This window comes from Moschus berezovskii, chromosome 2 (genome assembly GCF_049115385.1).
Source record: "Moschus berezovskii isolate FMDL1 chromosome 2, NW_MosBer_1.0, whole genome shotgun sequence".
In the NCBI taxonomy this organism is placed as follows: Eukaryota; Metazoa; Chordata; class Mammalia; order Artiodactyla; family Moschidae; genus Moschus; species Moschus berezovskii.
This window is the reverse complement of record NC_142461.1, coordinates 11,859,638-11,881,605: the sequence shown is the minus strand read 5'-3', so window position 1 is coordinate 11,881,605 and position 21,968 is coordinate 11,859,638. Positions and strand designations below refer to the sequence as shown.

The 21,968-nt window shown below is 37.8% G+C and overlaps 1 protein-coding gene across 19 annotated transcripts in view; it reads right to left on the bottom strand.

The window, feature by feature from the left end:
- EPB41 (erythrocyte membrane protein band 4.1) overlaps positions 1-21,968 on the bottom strand; it is a 180,998-nt gene that overhangs the window by 24,234 nt on the left and 134,796 nt on the right. For 7 of the 19 annotated variants that reach the window (XM_055398164.2, XM_055398151.2, XM_055398152.2 and 4 more), the window contains exons 13-16: positions 20,316-20,372; positions 20,084-20,125; positions 18,912-18,974; positions 14,007-14,183 (exon numbers count right to left, since the gene is read on the bottom strand). In XM_055398164.2, coding sequence (XP_055254139.2) covers positions 14,007-14,183; positions 18,912-18,974; positions 20,084-20,125; positions 20,316-20,372 — 339 coding nt within the window. Of the gene's footprint in view, positions 1-10,735; positions 10,844-12,179; positions 12,231-14,006; positions 14,184-18,911; positions 18,975-20,083; positions 20,126-20,315; positions 20,373-21,968 lie in introns of all 19 variants that reach the window. The other 12 variants (XM_088844345.1, XM_088844339.1, XM_088844334.1 and 9 more) reach the window with 7 other exon arrangements.

Here is a 21,968-nt window from a genome sequence, read left to right as displayed (position 1 = left end):
TATGTCTTAGCAAAGAATGGCTTTAAGTGCCTTGGGAAAAAGCTCTAAAAGACAAAACATGACTTTATACATTGACTATATTATTAATATTTATAATCTTATCCCTATCTTGAAAAATTAATAATATCAGTATTTCCCTTAGTTGCATAACAATGTTAACCTGGTGATTTTTTGTTTTGTTTTTGTTAAAACAAACGCTTTTAAAGGGGCACTTGCAATAAGAGATAAATCAGATGTGGTAATGGCTTCTTTTGTAAAAGCCATGTGTAAACAGCACATAAAGATGACAGGTCAAGCAGCAGTAGCCCATTCTTCAGCCAAAAAAGGAAACAAATGAAGAAAGGAGAACAAAAACCACCCAAAAGAAAAACACCCCCTGGCCCCTCTACCCCCAAAAGCTTCATAAATAATAGTTTTGATACACTTTTGGTGGAAAACTCAGACAAACTGGCAGTTTAGGAAAGGATATTAGGATCACAAACACTCAAGATGGGGATAAACTAACAACAGAGTGACCAAGCAGCTAGCAAAAGATGATTTTAAAATTCTATCTTTCCTCTCTAGTGTGTGGTTTTTTTTTGGCCACACCACACAGCGAACAGGGATGGAACCCAGACCCCTGACAGTGAAGCGCAGGGTCGTAATCACTGGATTGCCAGGGATTTCCCCTCTAGGGTGTCATTCCTAATTATACAATATGTTTATCTTCATCTTACATTTTCTTTCTTGTCTATATCCTCTCCTACTTTTTTTTTTTTTAATAAAACTAGTGTGCTACTGGTGGTCCTTGGCTAGAAATACATCTTTGGGGTGCTCGCTAGCTTCTCCACAAAATTTGAGTAATTTTCATGGTCCACTGCTATTCTCTGGCATATAAAAACTACATCTGGATAAAGGAGCTTATTTAGGAAGACACTGGCCTTTATTAAATTACAGTTGGTAGAACTGCCTATTGCAGGAAAATCACTCTAATGCAGCCTTTCATGAATGCCAGCAAATGGAATTTGCCAATGACAATTATCCTTCAAAAATAGTTTTTATCATTTCCTAAATAGTGCTGTTATTAGATTATCCCCAGAATAGGTAAATGCAAAAGCAAATTGCTCTAAAATATCAGTGCCCGATGCAAAATTTTAACTATTACATAATAGAAAATTTTGCCTTAACACTGCACTCACCAGCAAGGACTCCACAGATCAAATGAGGGCTCTCAAACCTGAACAGAGCTATAGAAATCAAAGTGATTGAGCATATATTAAAGGTTACACTAAACACGTGGAGGAGACCAGAAGCCTTTGGTCAGCCAATTTTATTTCATTATACTAAGAAGGGTTGAGCTGAAGAGATGGAGAGCAAGAAGCTATAATCAGCACAAAAACTCTGATCACTTAGTATGGAACATAAACATATTTGGCAGGATTTCTCAGAAGTCCCAACTCCAAAAATGACTAAAGCCATAATAAGCACTTATGATACCCCGATCTGCTATCTAGAAAACAGCATCTTGGTTCCACAGAACTACACACAACAGAAAACAAGGATCAGATACTAATTAGCTGTGTCTTCTTTTCCTAAAAAATCCTATAATAATGAAAATGGCTTTCCACGTTAACACTTTCAATCAATTCCTAAAAGGAATGTAGAGAAACACTACAAAACTTTATATTACTCAGAAATGGCCACAAGGTACATGTTTTGTGCTAGTAAACAGACCACTTCAAAATGTGTGATGCTGATTTTCAGTAACCATCTGGGCAATACAATAGAACCTAGGACCGTGAGAGCAAGATAAGAAAGAGGTCAGGTTTGCCCACAGTTAAATGAGAGAGTGAGCAGTGAACCTCCTGTTAGTTACAAAAGCTAGCTCTCTTCACACCCATATGTCCACACCTGTCCATCTGCTGCAGTAAAAAGAGAGAAAAGGAAAAAAACCTCTTTTTCCTGCAACGTATCTTCGTTTCTCAATATGATCAGAGAGGTACTAATAACTACTAATTTGTAGAGTGCTTCTTAAAAAAAGACAAATTCAGAATATTAAAACTGCTTCTAACAGATGTGATAATTACATGTGTTATAGTGACTGATTATGTGGGTTACAAAAAAGTTATTTTTAAAACTTGGTATAAATAAGTCAAATCGTTCCAAAGCAGATTTAAAACATTAATATTCTCAGAACTAAATGTATGTCAATAAATTATCTCTGTTTTAGGACTGAGCATAAGACAATTACTGGGCCACAGAAAAGAGTGAAAATATGGGGAAAACAAGAGAATTGTTCTAGAAAGACTAGCTAACAGTATCTCTTGCTGATCTGCTGAAGCAGAGGTTCCTCCTCACCCTGCTTTTGGGTAGTGGGTCTATATATGTGCAGTATAGCTGACTCCTGTTTCTTTAATGATTAGTATCAACCAGAATCAGACTTGCAATAAGATTTATTCATGATAAATTTACATAATAACAGAGCAAATTACGTGAAAAAACATCAAAGAAAATATCCCCAAAAGAGAAGTATATCTTGCTCAACTGCTAATGGATAAACAATTTTTTCCACAGAGTGGAATCCTGGACCAGGAGACTGAAAAGAACATAGTTTTAGGAATGTATTACAGAGCACCTCCCAAAGCCAGTCACAGATATGAAGAAATCCTTCATGAAGAACACAACCATGTTGACTGGGGCACAAAGATGCCTCCAAAAGGATATAACTTTATTTTAACTGATTGATAAATACTGCCCAAGTAGGCCCTGAATTAGGGAAATCCTCTCAGAGAAATCTCTTTATTTTGAAAGGGGAACCTTTCAAATTTTTCCTTTAGTCACCCAACCTTAAATTTGTACACTTTTGGTGTACCAAAAGTTCAGGGTGAAAATCATGTCATTTTCTTACCATGTTCACTGCTGCTGCTGCTGCTGCTAAGTCACCTCAGTCGTGTCCGACTCTGTGTGACCCCATAGACGTCAGCCCACCAGGCTCCCCCGTCCCTGGGATTCTCCAGGCAAGAACACTGGAGTGGGTTGCCATTTCCTTCTCCAATGTGTGAAAGTGAAAAGTGAAAGTGAAGTTGCTCAGTCATGTCAGACTCGTAGTGACCGCATGGACTGCAGCCTACCAGGCTCCTCCGTCCATGGGATTTTCTAGGCAAGAGTACTGGAGTGGCTTGCCATTGCCTTCTCCATGTTCACTAGGTATCTTTAAAAGCTGGCTAAAGAGAAGGTGAATTTGGGAACCTTAACAATCCAGCAGAACAGAGGGGTTAACTGAATTTGTCACCGAATATGTTAAGAGCACAGTTAATAGAGAACAGTCTTGAAACTGACAGAGGCAGGGGTGCCGCGGTAGTGATGATATTTTAGCTTACAGTTCACGTGTATCCTGGCTGCCAGATACATAGGAAGGAGTGCCTCATTTTTTGTTTTCCATTTCTAATCATAAACAAGACCAAAAATACTTCAACACTGAATGAAGATGCTAAGGTAGTGACTACAGCTCTTTGAAACAAAACAAAGGCATAAAGTCTAACTAATCAGTTTTTTTTCTCTAGACCTATGTTGGGGGGTCAGCAGACTACAGCTCGCAGCCAAAGCCAGCCCTTTCCTTGCTTCTGTACAGCTATGAGCCAAGAATGGTTTTACGCTTTTAAATGGCTAGGAAAAACACAGAAAAAATATTTAGTGACACATACAAGTGATAAGAAATTTAGATTTCAGTGTCCACAAATAAAGTTTGATTGGAACACATTCATGTTTCTTGGTTTATTATTGTCAATGCAGTTTTTACTCTACAACGGTCAACGTTGAGCAGTTTTGACAGAGACTCTATGGCCTGCAAAGCCTAAAATGTTAGAAAAAGTTTGTGATCCCCTGGCTATCTGATACAAAAAATCTCTTGACAGCTCAAGAGTTTGATACATTTGGTGTTTTTATATCATGTAAAACATAAGACAAATGTACCAAACTGCTCTTGGAAATGTATTTTAGATAAACAAAATGTCAAATAACAGATACTCTTAATGATATCACACTCCAGGATGAATTTACACACATAAACAAGTACCCTGGTCTCGATAATATTGACAGTCTGTAATGAAAATAGTCTGATGCTGGGAAAGGTTGGGGGTGGGAGGAGAAGGGGACGACAGAGAATGAGATGGCTGGATGGCATCACCGACTCTGTGGACATGAGTTTGAGTGAACTCCGGGAGTTGGTGATGGACAGGGAGGCCTGGCGTGCTGTGATTCCTGGGGTCGCGGAGAGTCGGACACGACTGAGCGACTGAACTGAACTGAACTGAATAAAATAGTTGATTATTACCGTGATAAATGGACAAGAGCTTTTAACTGAATCAAACTATAAGACATTAATAAGAGAGACTGACAACATCATAGAAGTATATGTAGATTCTTTGAATAAACCAAGGACTGTACTACAAGATTAACAGAAGGGAGAGAGGCTTCTGGGCTGAAAAGGGATTTGTTTGGGCTACCTGCATGTACTGATTGGGCATGTGGGGATCACTTAGTACAAATTTGTGCCCCAGTAAAAGAGATTCTAAGTGAAAAGTTAGACTTTATCCATTACTGTAGAACTATTTAATTCAATTTAACAAATATTAATTATTTGTTATGTATCTGAGATACAGAGGTATCTTTGGCAAAGAGATAAAACAAGGTTTCACACCTCTGGGAACCTCATGGCTTTGAGGAGACAGGCAAAACTAAAAGAGACAGAGTAATATTTCAAAATTTTAGTATCACTTTCTCTGGTGGGACTCTACATCATCATCAGAATGTTACACAAAAAGTAAGTTTCCGTAACTGTATCATATAAAAGTGGAATAAATCAAAGCACATGGTGGTATTAGAGGATGCAAAGGAGCCAGACTGTCAGAGAAGGCAAGCAAACTTAGAATGCACACTCTGGGGATATGCTTCATGAGGGTATACTAACAACATCAATACAATCTTGTCAACAGCTTCTGGTCTACAAAAAGCTTCCAAAGCCACAAAACTATCCCACCCCAGCCCCAACTCCTTCATGCTAAAAAACAAACACCCACCCCCTTGTGCCTTGTGATCTATGGTGAAGTTGAGATCTCCAGGAACTTCACAATGTTCTTTTAGAGAGGGAGAGTCAATGGGTAGGGACATAAAACTGAATAAATCACTGGGAATTAACCAAAGGACAATGGAGCCAGAAAGAAAAAGAGCTGATAAAACAAGAAAAGATAGAGTAAGAAAGCAGAAGGATAACCTGCTAGGGGGAAAACTGGGACAGACCTGGATATCAGATGGTAAGTTATCAGAGGGCAAGAACTTACATTCCAGCATGACTTACTTTTAACTCTGTGAAGAGCTTATAATGTGGGAGATGGAAAATTCTTCAGAATGCTTCCATTTAGGACCCAGACTTTTGAAAGCTATGGGGAAACAGACTTTGACTGAATACATCAGTGATTAATACCCAAAGATCTGGGATGTCCAAAGACATAATGTGTTATATCCTGGGAGATAATTAATCACAGGCTGAGAGATCACTTGGTCTCTGAATCTCTAAATGATACAGCACAGAAGAATCAAGCACTAGAAGGGAGAGGAGTTGGACTGGGGACCTATCCAATCCTAAAATTCTGATAATGCTGCCTCTTTGCTTCCCATCCCTGCAATACATTGCCTGCTGCTGCTAAGTCACTGCAGTCGTGTCCGACTCTGTGTGACCCCATAGACGGAAGCCCACCAGGCTCCCCCGTCCCTGGGATTCTCCAGGCAAGAACGCTGGAGTGGGTTGCCATTTCCTTCTCCAATGTGTGAAAGTGAAAAGTGAAAGTGAAGTTGCTCAGTCGTGTCCGACCCATAGCGACCCCACGGACTGCAGCCTACCAGGATCCTCCATCCGTGGGATTTTCTAGGCAAGAGTACTGGAGTGGCTTGCCATTGCCTTCTCCGATACATTGCCTAGAGGGCAGCAATTGAAGAATGGATATCAGTAAACAGTGCTTTGCCTTTAATTCTAATCCCCTGTGTTGCGTTGAGATGGGATTCTGTACATATGGAAACTCTTCTTTAAAGAGACAGTAGAGGTGAAAATGAGAGCTTTAACTGCATCCTTTATTGATTTGGGGGACCTGAAAAGAGAGTTGGGACTCTATGCCTCTCCACCTCCTTTAATCTTTAAGAGTAGATTTGATCTTGTTATTTACCACAAATGGGATTCTGACTATGATAAACTGGAGGGACCCCTTCTAGGATATCAATCACAAAAGATTAGAAAAGCATTCTCAATGCAGATGTTTCCTTGGCAATTTGTCATCTGTATGTTTGGTTAGACTATTATTAAAGTTATTTAGCTTTCAACCTTTATTTCTGATCTGTGGGAGTAATAAACGACTCTACTTTCTCTTCTTTTTATCTTTCAAGTTCTAGTATGGTAGGAATTTCATTTACAAAATGAAATACTCCGTGAATCATAGCTACCCCTCTTCCTCTTCCAACCTAACTTTCTATGGCTTTAACAACAACTTCTTAGCTGTTTCAGGCATCCATTCCTAAGGTCCACACCAACCTATTTATTTTCGCATCATGTTCTGACACAGTAAAAAGAAGATCCCAAGGCACGAGGGGTAAAAGTAGCAAAAATGAGCCAGACTTATGGACATTCTTCCCTACAGTGTAGAGGAGGCAGACGGAGTCATCCCACAGATAAAGAGTGGTCTCTGCTTCTACTACCAAAACTACAAACAACAGGGCTCATCTGAGTGCAGTGGGAAAAAAGCAGAATTTCTATATGCAATAGAATCAACCTAACAATAGTCTCTCTCAGTGTGACAGAGAATGTTGCAAAGAACTTTGGGATTTTATAATTTCTATGAAGAACAAAAGTGAAGAAAACTTGATAGAAAAGTTCTATATAGCTTTACTCTGCTCAATACTCTAGGCAAGAAAAAAGCAACTTCCTCGTGTTTCATACTATTTTTGAATTTTCTGTCTTCCTTTTGTAATTACATGGTCACTGGTAAAGTCTAAATATAAATTTTGATTGGTTATGCTGTCAAAAAATAACCAAACCTCTGATGCAAAAAAATGTCTTATATTATTTTCTGTAGGAAATATTACAGTAGTGACTTAGGAATGTAGGATAAGGTGAATTGTCTTACATCCACAGGAATTTAAGTAATATTTGATAGGAAGTACAATAATATTTAATAGGAAGAAATGTACTAGGATTTAAGATGACAACAAAATCTAGTCCACAGATAATCCCTAGTCTCATGTTAGTCAACAGAGTCGGTATCTTCTCCCTTCAAAACTTCTGCTAAAGATACAAAAAAGTAATAGAACTGACCCATGAAAACTGAAGCTCCTTCATAATCCACACATTAGCATAAGAAGATGGCTGAAAGACAGGTCCAAAATACAGATGCTGGATTTATTTTCAAGTATAGTCCACTCTAAGTATACCACAGAGGTAAGATGAATTGCTTAAGAGTAAGAGGAATTCTTAACTTTAGTTGTTTTAAATGTTAGCTCAAATATCAATAAGGAGTAGATGGAAATAAGTACAGCTATCTAATTGCTTACTTTTAAAAAATCCAGGAAGCAAATGTGTCTTTGCTTTTTTTTAAATTTCTAGTCCCCAAAAGACCAAGCATTTCATGCCCACATGCGCTTCTGGTTCCTGGAACATTCTCAAGAGGTAGGTTTGTCTCTACATTATTAGGTGGAACTCTGGGCACCAAGGGGTTAAGTCAGCTTCTCAGAGTCACCCTCGGAATAAACTAGTAGCACAACCAAGGCAAAAACCCAAGACTTTTTACTTAGTCCCAATTGTTTTTTACTCATCAACCTGCTGTTAAGAAGGCTGAAGAAAAAAAGAAGATTGAATCAAGCTAAAACCAACACACAGTTATTTGGATCTGTCTCTGGTATCAAGAATGAAATGAGGTATGAGAGGAAAACCAAGACTGTTTACAGCTTTCTGTTATGCATATGGACAGCAGTGTAAAATATTTTCCCCCGTCTAGTCAAGGCTATGGTTTTTCCCGTGGTCATGTATGGACGTGAGAGTTGGACTGTGAAGAAAGCTGATTGCCGAACAACTGATGCTTTTGAACTGTGGTGCTGGAGAAGACTCTTGAGAGTCCCTTGGACTGCAAGGAGATCCAACCAGTCCATTCTAAAGGAGATCAATCCTGGGTGTTCAATGAAAGGACTGATGCTAATGCTGAAACTCCAATACTTTGGCCACCTCATGCGACGGGTAGACTCACTGGAAAAGTCTGATGCTGGGAGGGATTGGGGGTGGGAGGAGACGGGGACGACAGAGAATGAGATGGCTGGATGGCATCATCGACTCGATGGACATAAGTTTGAGTGAACTCTGGAAGTTGGTGATGGACAGGGAGGCCTGGCGTGCTGTGATTCACGGGGTCGCAAAGAGTCGGACACTACTGAGTGACTGAACTGAACTGAACTGAAAGATAACTGTGACGGGCATATCTTTTGAGACTGCACTGGCCAGATTAGTCAAAGGATTGGCCCTTCTCTTCTCAACCATTCTTACTCTATTAACAAAAGAAAAGGCCTCTCCTTTGACCATCTAAGAACTCCTGCTGCACTTCAGAAAACCAAAAAGTATTGCTGGCTTACACTAGAATTTTAATGGACTTGAAATCAACTCCAATACAAAGGGAAACACAACTCAAGGTGATGCTTACAATAATAATGAGTAAAAAGCTATGTACAAGGATGAAAACTGGAAATATAATCTGAAACAGTTATAAAAGTATCAATAAAATCCTAAGATTATTTCCTCGTTTCTTGAAAAAAATTTAAAAGAATCTAACTGATAACTATAGTTTTGTTATTTCATAAGGCAAGTTCCCATATGTCTATTTCAGATAAAGGGGAGTATTATTATGATCACTTTCTGTCTTACAGAACAGCTCTACAATATCTCAGGTTGATTCAAGGTCTCTCTTTCCTTATTATGAGTATAAACAAATATGCTTAATTACAAAATATTTCTTATAAACAGACATAGCCTGTGACATGAAAGATATACACTTATACCAGATTTTAAATTTTAACTTGCTTCTCACTTCTTTCCCATCTTTTTCGAGAGACTATTATAACCTAGTCACAGTTTTCAGGAAATGCCAAAGTATTATTTCTACATGTCTCCAAAAAAATAGAATAACAGTGGTGGGTATTAAAGGACAAAAGAGTCTTGGCTCTACTGTTCTCTTTTTTAACTCTAAGAAGCTACCACCTTAAAAAGTCTTGTTTAGAAGTTTCATCAGCTGGAAAGTGTTGAGAAGTAAAGTGCAATAATCTCAGTTTGACAACTCTACGAACTCAGATTTCAAAACAAATATTTGAGACATTAACCAAATCATCCACATTGGTACATTCAAGTGCCATAAAAAGCAGGCTACATGCAAGATTTCATTAATACCGAGGGGAGAAAAACAGGTTAGGCATCCGAGTTGGGTTGTGAAGAGAGAGTACACGCATATTTACTTCAGTGAAGCCTTAAAAATCAACATGCAAACAGAAGACACGTACTTGTCACAACAGAGCCTTAGCTCACAAGACCATGGATTAAAGACAATTAATTTCAACACACATGTAGAAATAAACAAGTCTGAAGTCTATCAGAAAAACAAAATATATCAATATATACTTTAACCTTATCATAATGGCTAAATATTGCTTTTAGCAATATAATTATTTAATTCAATAAAGAAGTAACACAGTGTTCTAATTCAGAAAAGGGTATGCGTATGTCCAGATCTTCAAGAAATTTGTTATTTCAGGACTTTTGAAGATGGGCAGAGTAGTCTGGAAAGTTCAGCCCTGGCTGGAGGTTAAAGGGCACCAGCACCATTTTCCTTCCACCGTCAACATCACATTCGTGGAAAATGAATTCAACTTTTGCAGACCTCTTCTGTACAATGGGCAGGATAAAAGTTGTTTGTCCCTGGACACCTCAGAAACATACATAAGAAGGCCACGGAAGTCAAAAGCCCTTTTCAGAAAAAGGCTTTTGTATGTACTGGCTTGATATCTCAAGAAAAGGAGTGGTTATGGATTCATAGATTAAAATGTACCATTTTAAGGCTTTGGAAAAGTTAGCAAGTTGAATTTTTTCTTAAACTACAAAGCCTATGCCACACAAGTAACTATCAGGGATTAGGCAGACATTCCATCAAACGTGTCTACAGGATGCCCTGCTTTGTGCGAAGCACTGGGGAGGAGTGCTGAGCAACAGGAAACAGTAAGAACATGCAGGAGAAAAGAATGAAAGCTTCTGGGGAAAGTACCGACCTGCTGCATGCTTAACTCCAATTTGCCTAAACTTGTTCAACTTCGGTGAGGAAAACTGGCTTTGGCAATTCACGGCTACTCCTTTGTACCCCATGATATATCTCTACAAAGAGTAACATTGTATTGACAGAACATGATCACAAGCGCTCCCCTGGGACAGGAACTATCAAGATCAGAGGGTAACACACAGGAGGTAACACAGCAGAAGCGAACAACAAAGTTCAATGGTTTCAGTCTTGACATTTCAGACGAGCCCCCTGTTTTCCCATCACAGAAAGACCAACCACCAGACAGCCAATGCAAGAACCACGAGAAAAGACATCACGAAAGGAATACGAGGAGATGAAAAAGTACTAGAGTAGAGGTGGCACTTTTTGAGAAACTTGTGATCCTCAGGGATTGGAATAGAAACCTTGGGAAGAGTTTCTTCATTTTCTTGCTGGGGCAAGGCTCTTTCAGTAGATCTCTCTTGCCTTTTAATTTTCTCTTCGTCCTGCACTAACAGAGCACGTTCCTGTGTCTGCTTTCACGGTAGAAGATCAAGAAAGACAGAGAAAGATGAACAAAATGACAGATGGAAAATGCTCAAAAATGATACTTGGGGATGTGCAAAGGATTTGGGAAGATCTTTTGGACACTGTACTTTACTTTGCTTTGGCAATTATCCTAGCAAAGTTTCTATAACACAGTAGGGTACTCAACAGGTAATTTTTTGAGTGAATGAATGAAGATCAGAAATCCTCAAAGTTCAAGGAATCACTGGACTTCATTAGTTACAGTATTTATTCCTCCTTTAAGGATATTCACACCACTTTTCAGTCATTTTTCATTGCTTTGGTGCTGCCAATTTTTCTTAGATCAATTGGGCAAAGCCAATAATGAAGCATTCTTCTTGCCATCAGAAAAGTTACTTTTATTACAAATAGAATGGCAGAATATAAAATGTTATCCTCATATCTCTTCATATAGGCTTAAAAAAACTGCAATAGTTCATTCAGTATGGCAATTAGCTTTTGCTCAAGGGAATAAAAATCTTAATCCTATACATTTCAAAGATTGCAAAAGAAAAACAAAAGTATAAAAGTTTATATGAGCCTCCAAGATCTGCCAGAAAAAAAAAAACCCTAACCCAAACCCTCACAAATCTCAGTGGTTACAAACTCCCTCCCCACCCACTCAGAATCATGATTTAAAATAATAATAAGGATCATCACAAAGGTTTATACATCACATTAAGCAAATGTTTTTCATACTTTTAAGGAAAATTATTTTTTCCCAATTGAGAAATTTTTTTCCCCCAGCAATTCCTGTACTCTGCCATCCAGTCAAGACAGATGTTTTCTATGAAAGGAAAAACTTGGCTCTAAGTTCTCTCAGTTGAGCCAGCCTTCTCTGATCTGTTCGGAAGTTCGACACTGGTTCTTTGCACACCCCTAAGTGATATGTATCAGGGAGAAAGTAGCTGGGGGACTGGTCAGCAAAAAAAGGAAGAAAAGGAACATAAAGGATGCAAAATTATAATGATTTTTAAAAGAACATAAGGGGGAGAAGAAAGACAACATAAAAAGAATAGGGTACAATTAAATTCGTTTTTCTCTCTGAATACATATTTACATCTTCATGCAGCTTTTCAACCAGCCATGCGCCGAAATAAGCAAATTGAAAGCTGCAAAATGCAGCAGTGAAAATGTTATATGTGTTAGGTCCAAAGGCGGTGGATATGAATTTACTGGTATAGCCAAAAGAAAAAAAAAATCACTGAGCAGCTGCTGTTCAGTTTTGGGGGGATTATCTGCTTAGTGCCATGACAAGAGCAAATTCTGATTAAGAAGCACAAGTCATAACAGCAGCTTTACCTCTGGCCCACCAACCTTTCTTTCCGAGGGAAGGACAGAGGTTTTCTTCACCTGGTCACACACAAATTATATAAAATTCAGTTGCCTTGCAATGCAACAACAATGCTGTCAAAGGTGGAAGAGGTATCCCCAGAAAACAGAAATACTGCCCTAATTATCAAAGAAAAAGTAAGATATGCCAGAAAGTGGAATTAACCTACATAAAAGGTTATCAAGTATAGTTCTTATTTATTACATTATTCATTTAGAGGGGTAATACCATAACCCTAGAGCTAAAGTACTCCATATTGATCTAATTTAAATTGTAAAAGTAATTTCTTCAAAATCCACAGAATGAAACAGATATTCCCTAAACCAGGCCTGAGATGGTTTCTGAAGGGTTTCTATTAAGACACAAGATTATTTTCTGGAAATGGAGACTGGTTTGAATTTACCAAACCTCATCCAAGAGGGTACTAAGTTACTTTTTCAAAGTATTTGAGCATCTTTTGTTACCTGCAACGAGTCAAAAAGAAAACATATTTAGAAAATATGCAGTTATGGCTTGCAGAGTTAGCCAGGTGAGGTAGCAACAAGTGCTTTCTCATGAGGTCATGGGCTGAGAGACGGTAGTCACTGTCTCATGCCCCATGGCACATGCTCCAGATTTGGGATATGGAACTAAGGACCAGGGAGTGGAGGCTGAGAGGACAGAGAATAGGAAAAATTGCATCCTATCATCCCTGGTAACTTTTTCACTATCATTCAGGAATTCTCCAGCCTTCTTGGTGAAGTGGGTTCAACTCTATTTGGAGAGCTGTTAGCCAATTTTCATCACATTTTGAAAAATATACAATGTATCCTTTGTGAACAAACTTTTACTAACTTCTCCAGTTCCAGAAACTAAACAGTAAGTTGGAATAGTCTACCATGAACTCTGAATATAAAAACTAAATTTTGAAAAATTATTAAGATATCACTTTACCTTTCTTAAATAGAACTGCTATTGTTTTCAGGGAAAATAAGCATATAATTTTAAAATCATTACACTGTGACTATGACTATATATATACATACACACACATACATACTTAACCTGCACAGGGTAAAGATTAAGTAAAGGAGTTTTGAATATGTGCTCAAAGTAGCTTTCAACATGTTCTCATTACACAGATTCATTTATTCAGGTGTAGAATTTCTAAAATAGGGAGTGACAACAATAATAGAAAAAGGACAGCCTCTAAAAGGTATCACCACCTCTAACTGTGATTATCTTAAAAAAAACAGTATATTAAATTTGATGTTACGCATAAAATAAATCATCAACAGTTCTTCTAAAACTGAAATACCATAATTAAGACTTGGTATTCTCCATTTTCTGGCTTAGAGGCCGCCTCAGTTTATTATATAATTGTGGTCAACCATTCCAGACATTTCTAAGTTGTGCAAGTGTTCAAACAAAGTTTTTAAAAAATGCTTATCCCCTTCCAATTTTGATCTTACTAAATTTAGTAAACTCTCCGGCCCTTGAAGGCACAGTTTGGACATAAAGTTCCACTGGCTTATGGTCAATTTGTAAACATACACTAGCCAGAAGCATGCAGCTGCAGAGACAGTTCTCAGGGCCTAATCATCAACTAGTCGCTCTAAATGGCTCCCATAACTGGACTGGGTGGTCCACATGACTTAAAATGTTAAGTATCTGATTACGAATGCTTTAAAGCTGGAATGAACTGATGAGACACGAAAGCTAAATTTCAGCTCTGAACTTTCAGATACAGATTATCAATATACAAAAGCATTTATTTCACTCATTCTCACAATTCATCACACAGACAAAGTACTCACTCCTTCTCCTGTAGGGATCTGCCCATTGATGTTAAGTGTTCGAAAGGGAGAGTGAGTGGATAAGCGTTTATCCCATTCACTAGGCCGTGGTTCTGGTACGGATTCCATGAAGTTCTTTTTCAGCTCACTGATGCTGGCATGATGTTTTTTGATCTCTTCTTGACTTTTGTCTAAATCCTATAGTTGAAAGGACAAAGATGCAAAACAATGAATACTCAGGGAAAAGATCACATCAATGGAAGCCCACAGAATACTATGGGCACTGGTAGAAAATAACTCCACATCCAGGATAGATGTTATTAATCCATAAATTGCATTCAAATTGTAAACATACAATATGGTATATTTTCTTGTCTTTTTTTTTTTTAACATGGTGCTTTTCTTGGAAGCAGTAAAGCATCATCACCCTACAGCTCTTAGCAGTTATAAAACCCATGAAGAGCTCACTCCTTAATGTTACAACTCTTCTTCCCATCATGTCACAGCGCTGGATCTCCAACTCCTCATCCCAAGCAGGTAATCCTACAGCCCAATCAGCCTCAGCTTGATAGGAACTTGATTAAGGTTCAGCTCAGGTAGGATGGAGACAGCAACAGATAAGGAGAAACTGCTAAAGGAAGGACATGGTAAAAGATTTGACTCCCACCACTGGCTACCTCGCCTTAATGAACTGCAACTGCACAGTATCCCTCTATCTCTACCTGGAGAGAGTTTTGCTTTCTTATTACTAGGTGGCTGTTGTTGGATTTCGGTAAACAAGAATAACCCCTTCTCGATACAAAAATATATTATTGAAATTCCTGGCTCAAGCCTCCAGAGCAGATTGTTACTCTCTCTGAGTAATTACTCAGGGATATACAGTATAATGGAATTTTTTTCTTTGTTAATAGTTAATTCACACACACTGAAAGCCTTATGTTTTCTACCTTCTGACAGCTTTACTTCATCCCTTCAGTTCAGTTCAGTTGCTCAGTTGTGTCCGTTAGTACTATTCAAAATAGGAACTGTCTTCTAGTAACTGTCAATGGATGGGGAGCAATTTAATAAGAACTTGTCAAATACCTTATTATGTCTCACTGACAACTTAAAATAACTATTTGAGCAGATGTGACTACCGGACAACTAGGGAAAAACTCTTATGGGGGATATTCCAAGGAGAAATGATCAAAACTGGACAAATAAAGCTAGAAATGATATAATAAATAACATTCAAGTTTATGTAACAGGAGGCAGAAACCAACTTTCAAAAGAGAGACTAGGCCAGAAATAATCTGGGAAATACAACATGAAGACAAAAACTCAAATGTTCTTTGTCCAACATACTTCTTCAAAAAAACTCAAAAGATCTGTGCTTGAAATCAAAACATGTGGGAGACTGTCACTTGATGACTGCTAAAAATTCTGTGTTTATTATATATCAAGGCAGTTCTGTATCCAAGAAAAGCACAATACTAAATATATCTCTTAATATGCTCTGTGAATTTTGGGGATTAGTCTTTTTTTTTTTTTGGCTCCATGAGAAACAGTCTCATTTGGGGGTGGGGGGTGGGGAAGGGACTCATTTAAACAAAAGTTTGCTTAAAAAGTTTCTCCTGGGGCAATAGAGGCTTCAATTAAGTAAATTTTCTTCAAAAGCAATGTCAAAGAGAATACAGTATAAGAAAAAGAATCAGTGAGGCATATGACACAATTTTGATTCAGGAGATATTCATTCAGAAAATTCATTTATTAGTCTATTCTTTTTATTTTTGCAAGACTGAAAGAGGTTTACGCGATCTGAGATCAAAGAGAAAACTAACCCCAAAAGGGCAATCCTGTAGCTCCCCCATTGCCTGCTGGGGTGACATGTGAGTACAGCTCATGAAAATGGGCGTCACCATGGGGAAACCACAGTTTGCACTTTTGTTCTAGCTGAAAGCAAGAAAATCATGTTTACTAGCTAAAGAAAAGCAGGAACAAGCTCTGTCAACGACTCCGTAGCTGGCTGAACAACTGAGACCCACCAGACATGTACGGCTCTTGACCTAGCTTCTGACAAAAATCAAATCTGCTCGGGCCAAGAACAACAGATTTGGGACGGTTAAAGGTGGGAATGGAACAAAACAAAAATGATCAAGAGATGCTATGATAAAACCATAACTCTCTGGGTTATTAGACTCTTACTTATGAGAGACTGGTGATTTGTTACTTGGCCTGCTTAGCTTTTGTTTGGCTTAGAATCTGAGAAAATAAATGTTTCAATAAAATCAGTAGCTTCTGAGGGAGCTTTCTCCAACCTTTTTAGCTGGCTCTGTTGGAAACCTGTGGGGGTATAGAGAAAAATTAAGATTTCAAAGGGACCTGTTCCAAATAGAAATTGTCATAGACACTTGCTACAGGTTCTCTTTGGGAGATGGAGGAGGCGGCGGCAGATCTAAAAATGAACTCGACCTTATTTGTGCCAGAACAAAGCATTAGTGGGGTGGGGTAGGAGTAGGGAGAGGAGAGAATACTTTAAAAAATCTGCTAGTATGACAGATAACTTGAGAGAACTTCCTTAAGTGGAGGGGGGTTGAGGGGGAACTTTTACAATATAGAGAATGATGGTTAGCCAAACTATTTTGGCTGTTTTCAAGTGAGACACTTTTTGATGCCTGTCATCCTACAACTTTAGCAGCAATCAAACCAAACATGTCATTAAATAGAAAATATTCTGAAAAGGTAGTTAGTAGCTTTAATTTTCAAACACACACTTGTTTAGAAATCCCCTCTCATGGCTGTCAATGAAATGCTGGGAAAAACACATCACACACAGGGACTTTGTGAGTCTCAGAAGCCATAACACACCTCATGGAACAAAGGACAAATATATGATTGGTACTGCAGGTTCCAGTTAAGAGGAGGAATCAGACGGGCAAGCCAAGAAACAGGCGTGTTTGGAATTGGGAGACGTTACACTGCTTGAGAATAAGGAGATCGACTGACATCTGTTATTCTTCCTAATCTCGGAAGTGGAACCATTCAGGTTTAATTTCAGTTACGTGCTTAAGCAGAGATCTAGTTACCAAGTTTAAAATGTCTTAGGATCCAGCCTAAGAAAACTCCATGTTACATGAGGAAAATATATATAAAGCACTTGGTATTGTGCCCACCACGCAGTACATGGTTAATGAAAACTGGCCATAGTTTAATTTTATCAAAATATACCTAGCAGGCTGGAGAAGGAAATGGCAACCCACTCCAGTGTTCTTGCCTGGAGAATCCCAGGGACGGGGGAGCCTGGTGGGCTTCCGTCTATGGGGTCACACAGAGTCGGACACGACTGAAGTGACTTAGCAGCAGCAGCAGCAGCATACCTAGCAGGCACTCAAAATATATGTATTGATAAAGAATAAGATGAGGTTAACTAATTCCTGGAGGTTAAGTTCTATCTAAAAAAATTTCTTCAAACTTCCATTTTAATAATACTTACTATTACATACGTTCATCTTTCAGGTCTCAGCGATGTGTTACCTCATCAGAGACCACTTCCCTGTCCACCTTATTTGAAGCAGATCTTTTTTATTAGCATACCATACTGTCTATTTCCTTCATTGCTTTATATAATAGCTTGTAATCATTTTATCAGTTTACTTATTCACAGTTTTTCTCTTCCACTTGTCCCTACATTGTATGCTTCCTGAAGGCAAGAACCATTTATCATCTTCCTACACAGTTATATTTCCTTTGTACTTGAGTTAAATCCAAGATGTCAGAATTTATATTTGTTTCTTTTGGTTCTGTCTTCAGTGGAGTCATAATTAGGTCATCAGAGAAGAGTTTCTGATGTGTAAACATGATCTGTTTTTTCACAGAATAACTCCAACTTCCTTCATTTTTCCTCATAGTGTTCCTCTAATCTTCTAGTTAGTTTTATATTTCCTTATCCAGTGTGGAGTCTGAAACTAGATAAAGTATACTAATATAAGTTTGGTGAAAATCTGATCAATATTGAATATAATAACCTTACAATTCCTATAGCAGATAGTATGTTGCTATTTCTGAATGGGAGAAAAGTGTAGTTTAGTAATTATATGGATCCTAACACAAATCTGAGCTTTACCAATTTACTAGTCTATAACCGCAAAGAAATTACTTAATTTCTCTAAGCCTCAATTTTTCTCTTTAAAATAAAAATTCCATACCATAGACTTGTTTTGGGCTTCCCTTGTGGGTCAACTGGTAAAGAATCCGCCTGCAATGCAGGAGACCTGGGTTTGATCCCTGGGTTGGGAAGATGCCCTGGAGAAGGGAAAGGCTATCCACTCCAGTATTCTGGCCTGGAGAATTCCATGGACTGTACAGTCCATAGGGTGGCAAAGAGTTGGACACGACTGAGCGACTTTCACTTTCAGAATTGTTTTATAACTATCTTATATCATACGAACTTCTCATTAAATGCCAGTCTCCCTTCTTTCCTTCCTGTATTTTACCTTTTTTCCCCTGACTAAATTCTTTTGTCATTTTCACAAGTCCATTTGGAATTGTGATCATACTTTTCCACACTCTCTAGGTTCAGAAGATTAAAAAACCATAGAAACTTGATGCTTGAGACATATAGGAATTTATACTCTTGGACAATTCAAGAAACTTTTAAACAGTGATACAGTTCTTTCTAAAAGTGGGTAAAACAATGGAACCATGAGATGCAGAGAGGTAGTCCCAATCATATATTTTCAGATAAGTATGAGAAATGGAAACTAAAAGTTCAGAAGTAGAGATGGTTGCATATCTTCATGTTTACCAACATGCAAAAGCATCTTAAACCTAAAGTTCTCTCATGCAATGGCATGCAAAACCAAACGCAGCGCAGAAAGAAGCAAGGGGATCAGCGAAGAATGCAGGTTACAGGCAACCAACGGAAATAAGCTTCAAGTTCATACAAACCTCCAACATTAAATTGCTATGTCTGATATAAATGTTTTCACCATCTAGTCTCTCTCTCTTTTTCTGTGAAAATGAAAGAGGGAAAAACAGAAAAGCATAAAAAATTAAAATGTTGTTCTTGCGGGAAAAAACTGCAAATTGGCAAACCAAAAAAATATTTAAAATTAAATGTCCACAGTGAAGCATATGCCAACATGAAATGGTCACAGAACCACAAGGACACACAGAGGACACGATTACCAGCAGAAAATGGATGGCCTTGTTCATGAATGATGGGAGAATGCGATGATGTTATTTAAACAGACAGTGCTCCTGGCTTCATTGGCTTCTTACATAACAAGCTGTTTTATGTTCCTTTTTGAAACTAAGCTGTTTGAGGGTTATCTTAAAATGCATGACTTTAAGAAGTCTTGAATCTCTGTGTTCCATGGAGTAGGGAAATGCTTTAAAACATTATTTAGCTTTTTGACATTATTTCATATTTAGTAATACTGTAGTATGTACATCTCTAATACCTTCCATAAGAAAGATCTAAGGACATTTTATACAGAGTCAGTCAATATTCTATTCAGTAAAAACATTCATCCCACTCCCTGGCTGAGAAGAGTGAGACACAGAACAGCCAAACCCATAATTATTAGCAATACTGGGAGTTGCTGCTATGATGGTTTCCATAATGTTGTTGTTTAGTTGCTAAGTCGTGTCTGACTCTTTATGATCCCATAGACAGAAGCACGCCACGCTTCCCCGTCCTTCACAAACCCCCAGAGTTTGCTCAAACTCAAGTCCACTGAGCATAAATATTGAATGCACATTGTTGATTCCAAGCATATGGTGCCACTGTGAAATATTTCTTAAATAGTTTAAAGGACAGATTTGGCCTTCAGTATTAAAGTGTTTTCACACTAAAAAAGTTTATTTTAATGACATTTTTCAATATATAGTACAGGATTATAATTTCTTTAGTATATATATGTGTATATATATATGCATATATATACATTTGTGTGTATATGTGTGTGTATGTGTGTGTGTGTATACATCTGCTACTTGAAAGTACTCCCAGCTTAAGAGAAATCAATGAAAAGAATGGATCACTGTCTTTTTAATGCAATATGAAAGTCAGCAGGGGTTATGGTAATATGATTTTGTGAAAGTGAAAAATGGCTAACCTTCCTCATTCTTATCAGATCTTCAGGCTTTTCTGCAAGCTTCTGTTTTGCCATTATTAAAAAAAAAAGAAAGAAAAATGATAAAATATTGGCTCATTGAAGTTTGTTTGAATCTTCATGTTATATATATATATATATATATATATATATATCTTTTAAGGAGCAGGGAAGACAGGAGAAGAAAAAATTGGGGAGAGAGGGAAAAAGGAACAAGTGGCCTGCTGGCACAAACCTGTGTTTGGTCACCATTTGGGGTGGGTACTGTGACCTCGATGTGGGTTTTTTCCACCTACATTTAAGAAATAAAGTGGTAAAAACATTTCAGGTTAGTAGGTTTCTATGAATGGCAATATTCCCAAAACAGCCACATCTTTAGGTGGTTGTGAAATAAAATGATAAGTAATCATCATGATGCAATCATACAGGAGGTGTTACAGGGAAAGAAGCTGTTCTCAACAGCAATCTGTCAGTTCACCATCACATTCTCAAGGCTGAAGAGGTAATATGGATAGCCAAAGGATCAAAAAAAAAAAAAATTAAGGTAATTATTCTATCAATGAAGAAAACATGTTTCTACTTGTTTCTTAAAAAATACTTACTAAAAATAATAATTTAGGCTTTAAAAAGTCATGTTTTCCTTTTTAAAAGATGATGTAGAAGTATTTTAAATGACAGTTAAAAACAAATTTACAAATGAAGATATCCATGTGTGACGTACATGACAGAAACAAAAAGAAAATCTTTACACTTAAAGCACACATAAAATAAGTCACATATGACACCAAACAGGTAAATACAAAAAATCCTGTTAGTTGATCAATCTACTTAAGGAAGCAGTTTAACCCTTGAGTTTATTAGACAACAACACATCAAAATAAACTCAGTGCAAATGTTACTGATGCATGCAGTTACTTCCAAGGCTGATTTATACATAAGCACACACAGGGCTCAGATGTCACATTCAACACACTGTACTCTCCTCTCCAGGGCTTGGGAGCCCATGTGTTCAGGGGATGTGAAAGAGTCATCCTTAGTAGTAGGAAGACAGTAACTAAGGCCTCCTTCTGAGCTTTGAGATACCTTTAGTAGCAGTCATTTTACATGTCCCAAGTGGAGTAAGCATAAATTTAAAAAACAAGACTGTTAAGAGAGAGCATAATAGTAAGCAATGCCTAAAGCACTGGATATATCAAAATGAGAAAAATGTTTTTATTTAGGGTCAAATCTTTTTATCTTTGTATCTTTACATTATTCACAGAACTTCATTAATTTGTGATTTTGACATATTCTTTGTTTTTGACTTCCAAGCAGCTTGCTGGATCCTAGTTCCCCTAGAAACCCTGGGCCCTCAGCAGTGAAAGCGCAGAGTCCTAACCGCTGGACTGTCAGGGAATTTCCTTGACATCTTCTTCTTGATCACATTTGGCAGACTTACCTCAGAATACAATGTCATTGTACTGTTTTCTCTGGGACTGAATATAAGGAACATAAGATGACACCAAAATTTGTGACACTGTCAGATCATAAGCACATCTGGCTACAGCCCTTTGAACTGCTGGAGTAAGTAACAATTTGGGTTACTTCTGCTCTGAATCCCTGTAGACTTGCTGTGTGGCTATTTACAAGTTATTTCACCTCTCTGAGTTTCAAGTATTTTATTGATAGAATCGAGATAATATCTTCATAGAGTTGTGAATGCTTAGCAAATGGAAGCTTTGAATTATTTCGTAAAGTTTAAATTACTTGTTTAAATGAATAGTGACTTCTTGCTTTGGGTCCTTAGCAATCCAACAGCAAGAAGTTGAGAGCCTCTACCTCAGTTTAAGAATGGAGACCAAGCAACAACAGTAGTTCTGTGTATGCTCCTATAGAGAATATTAACTGA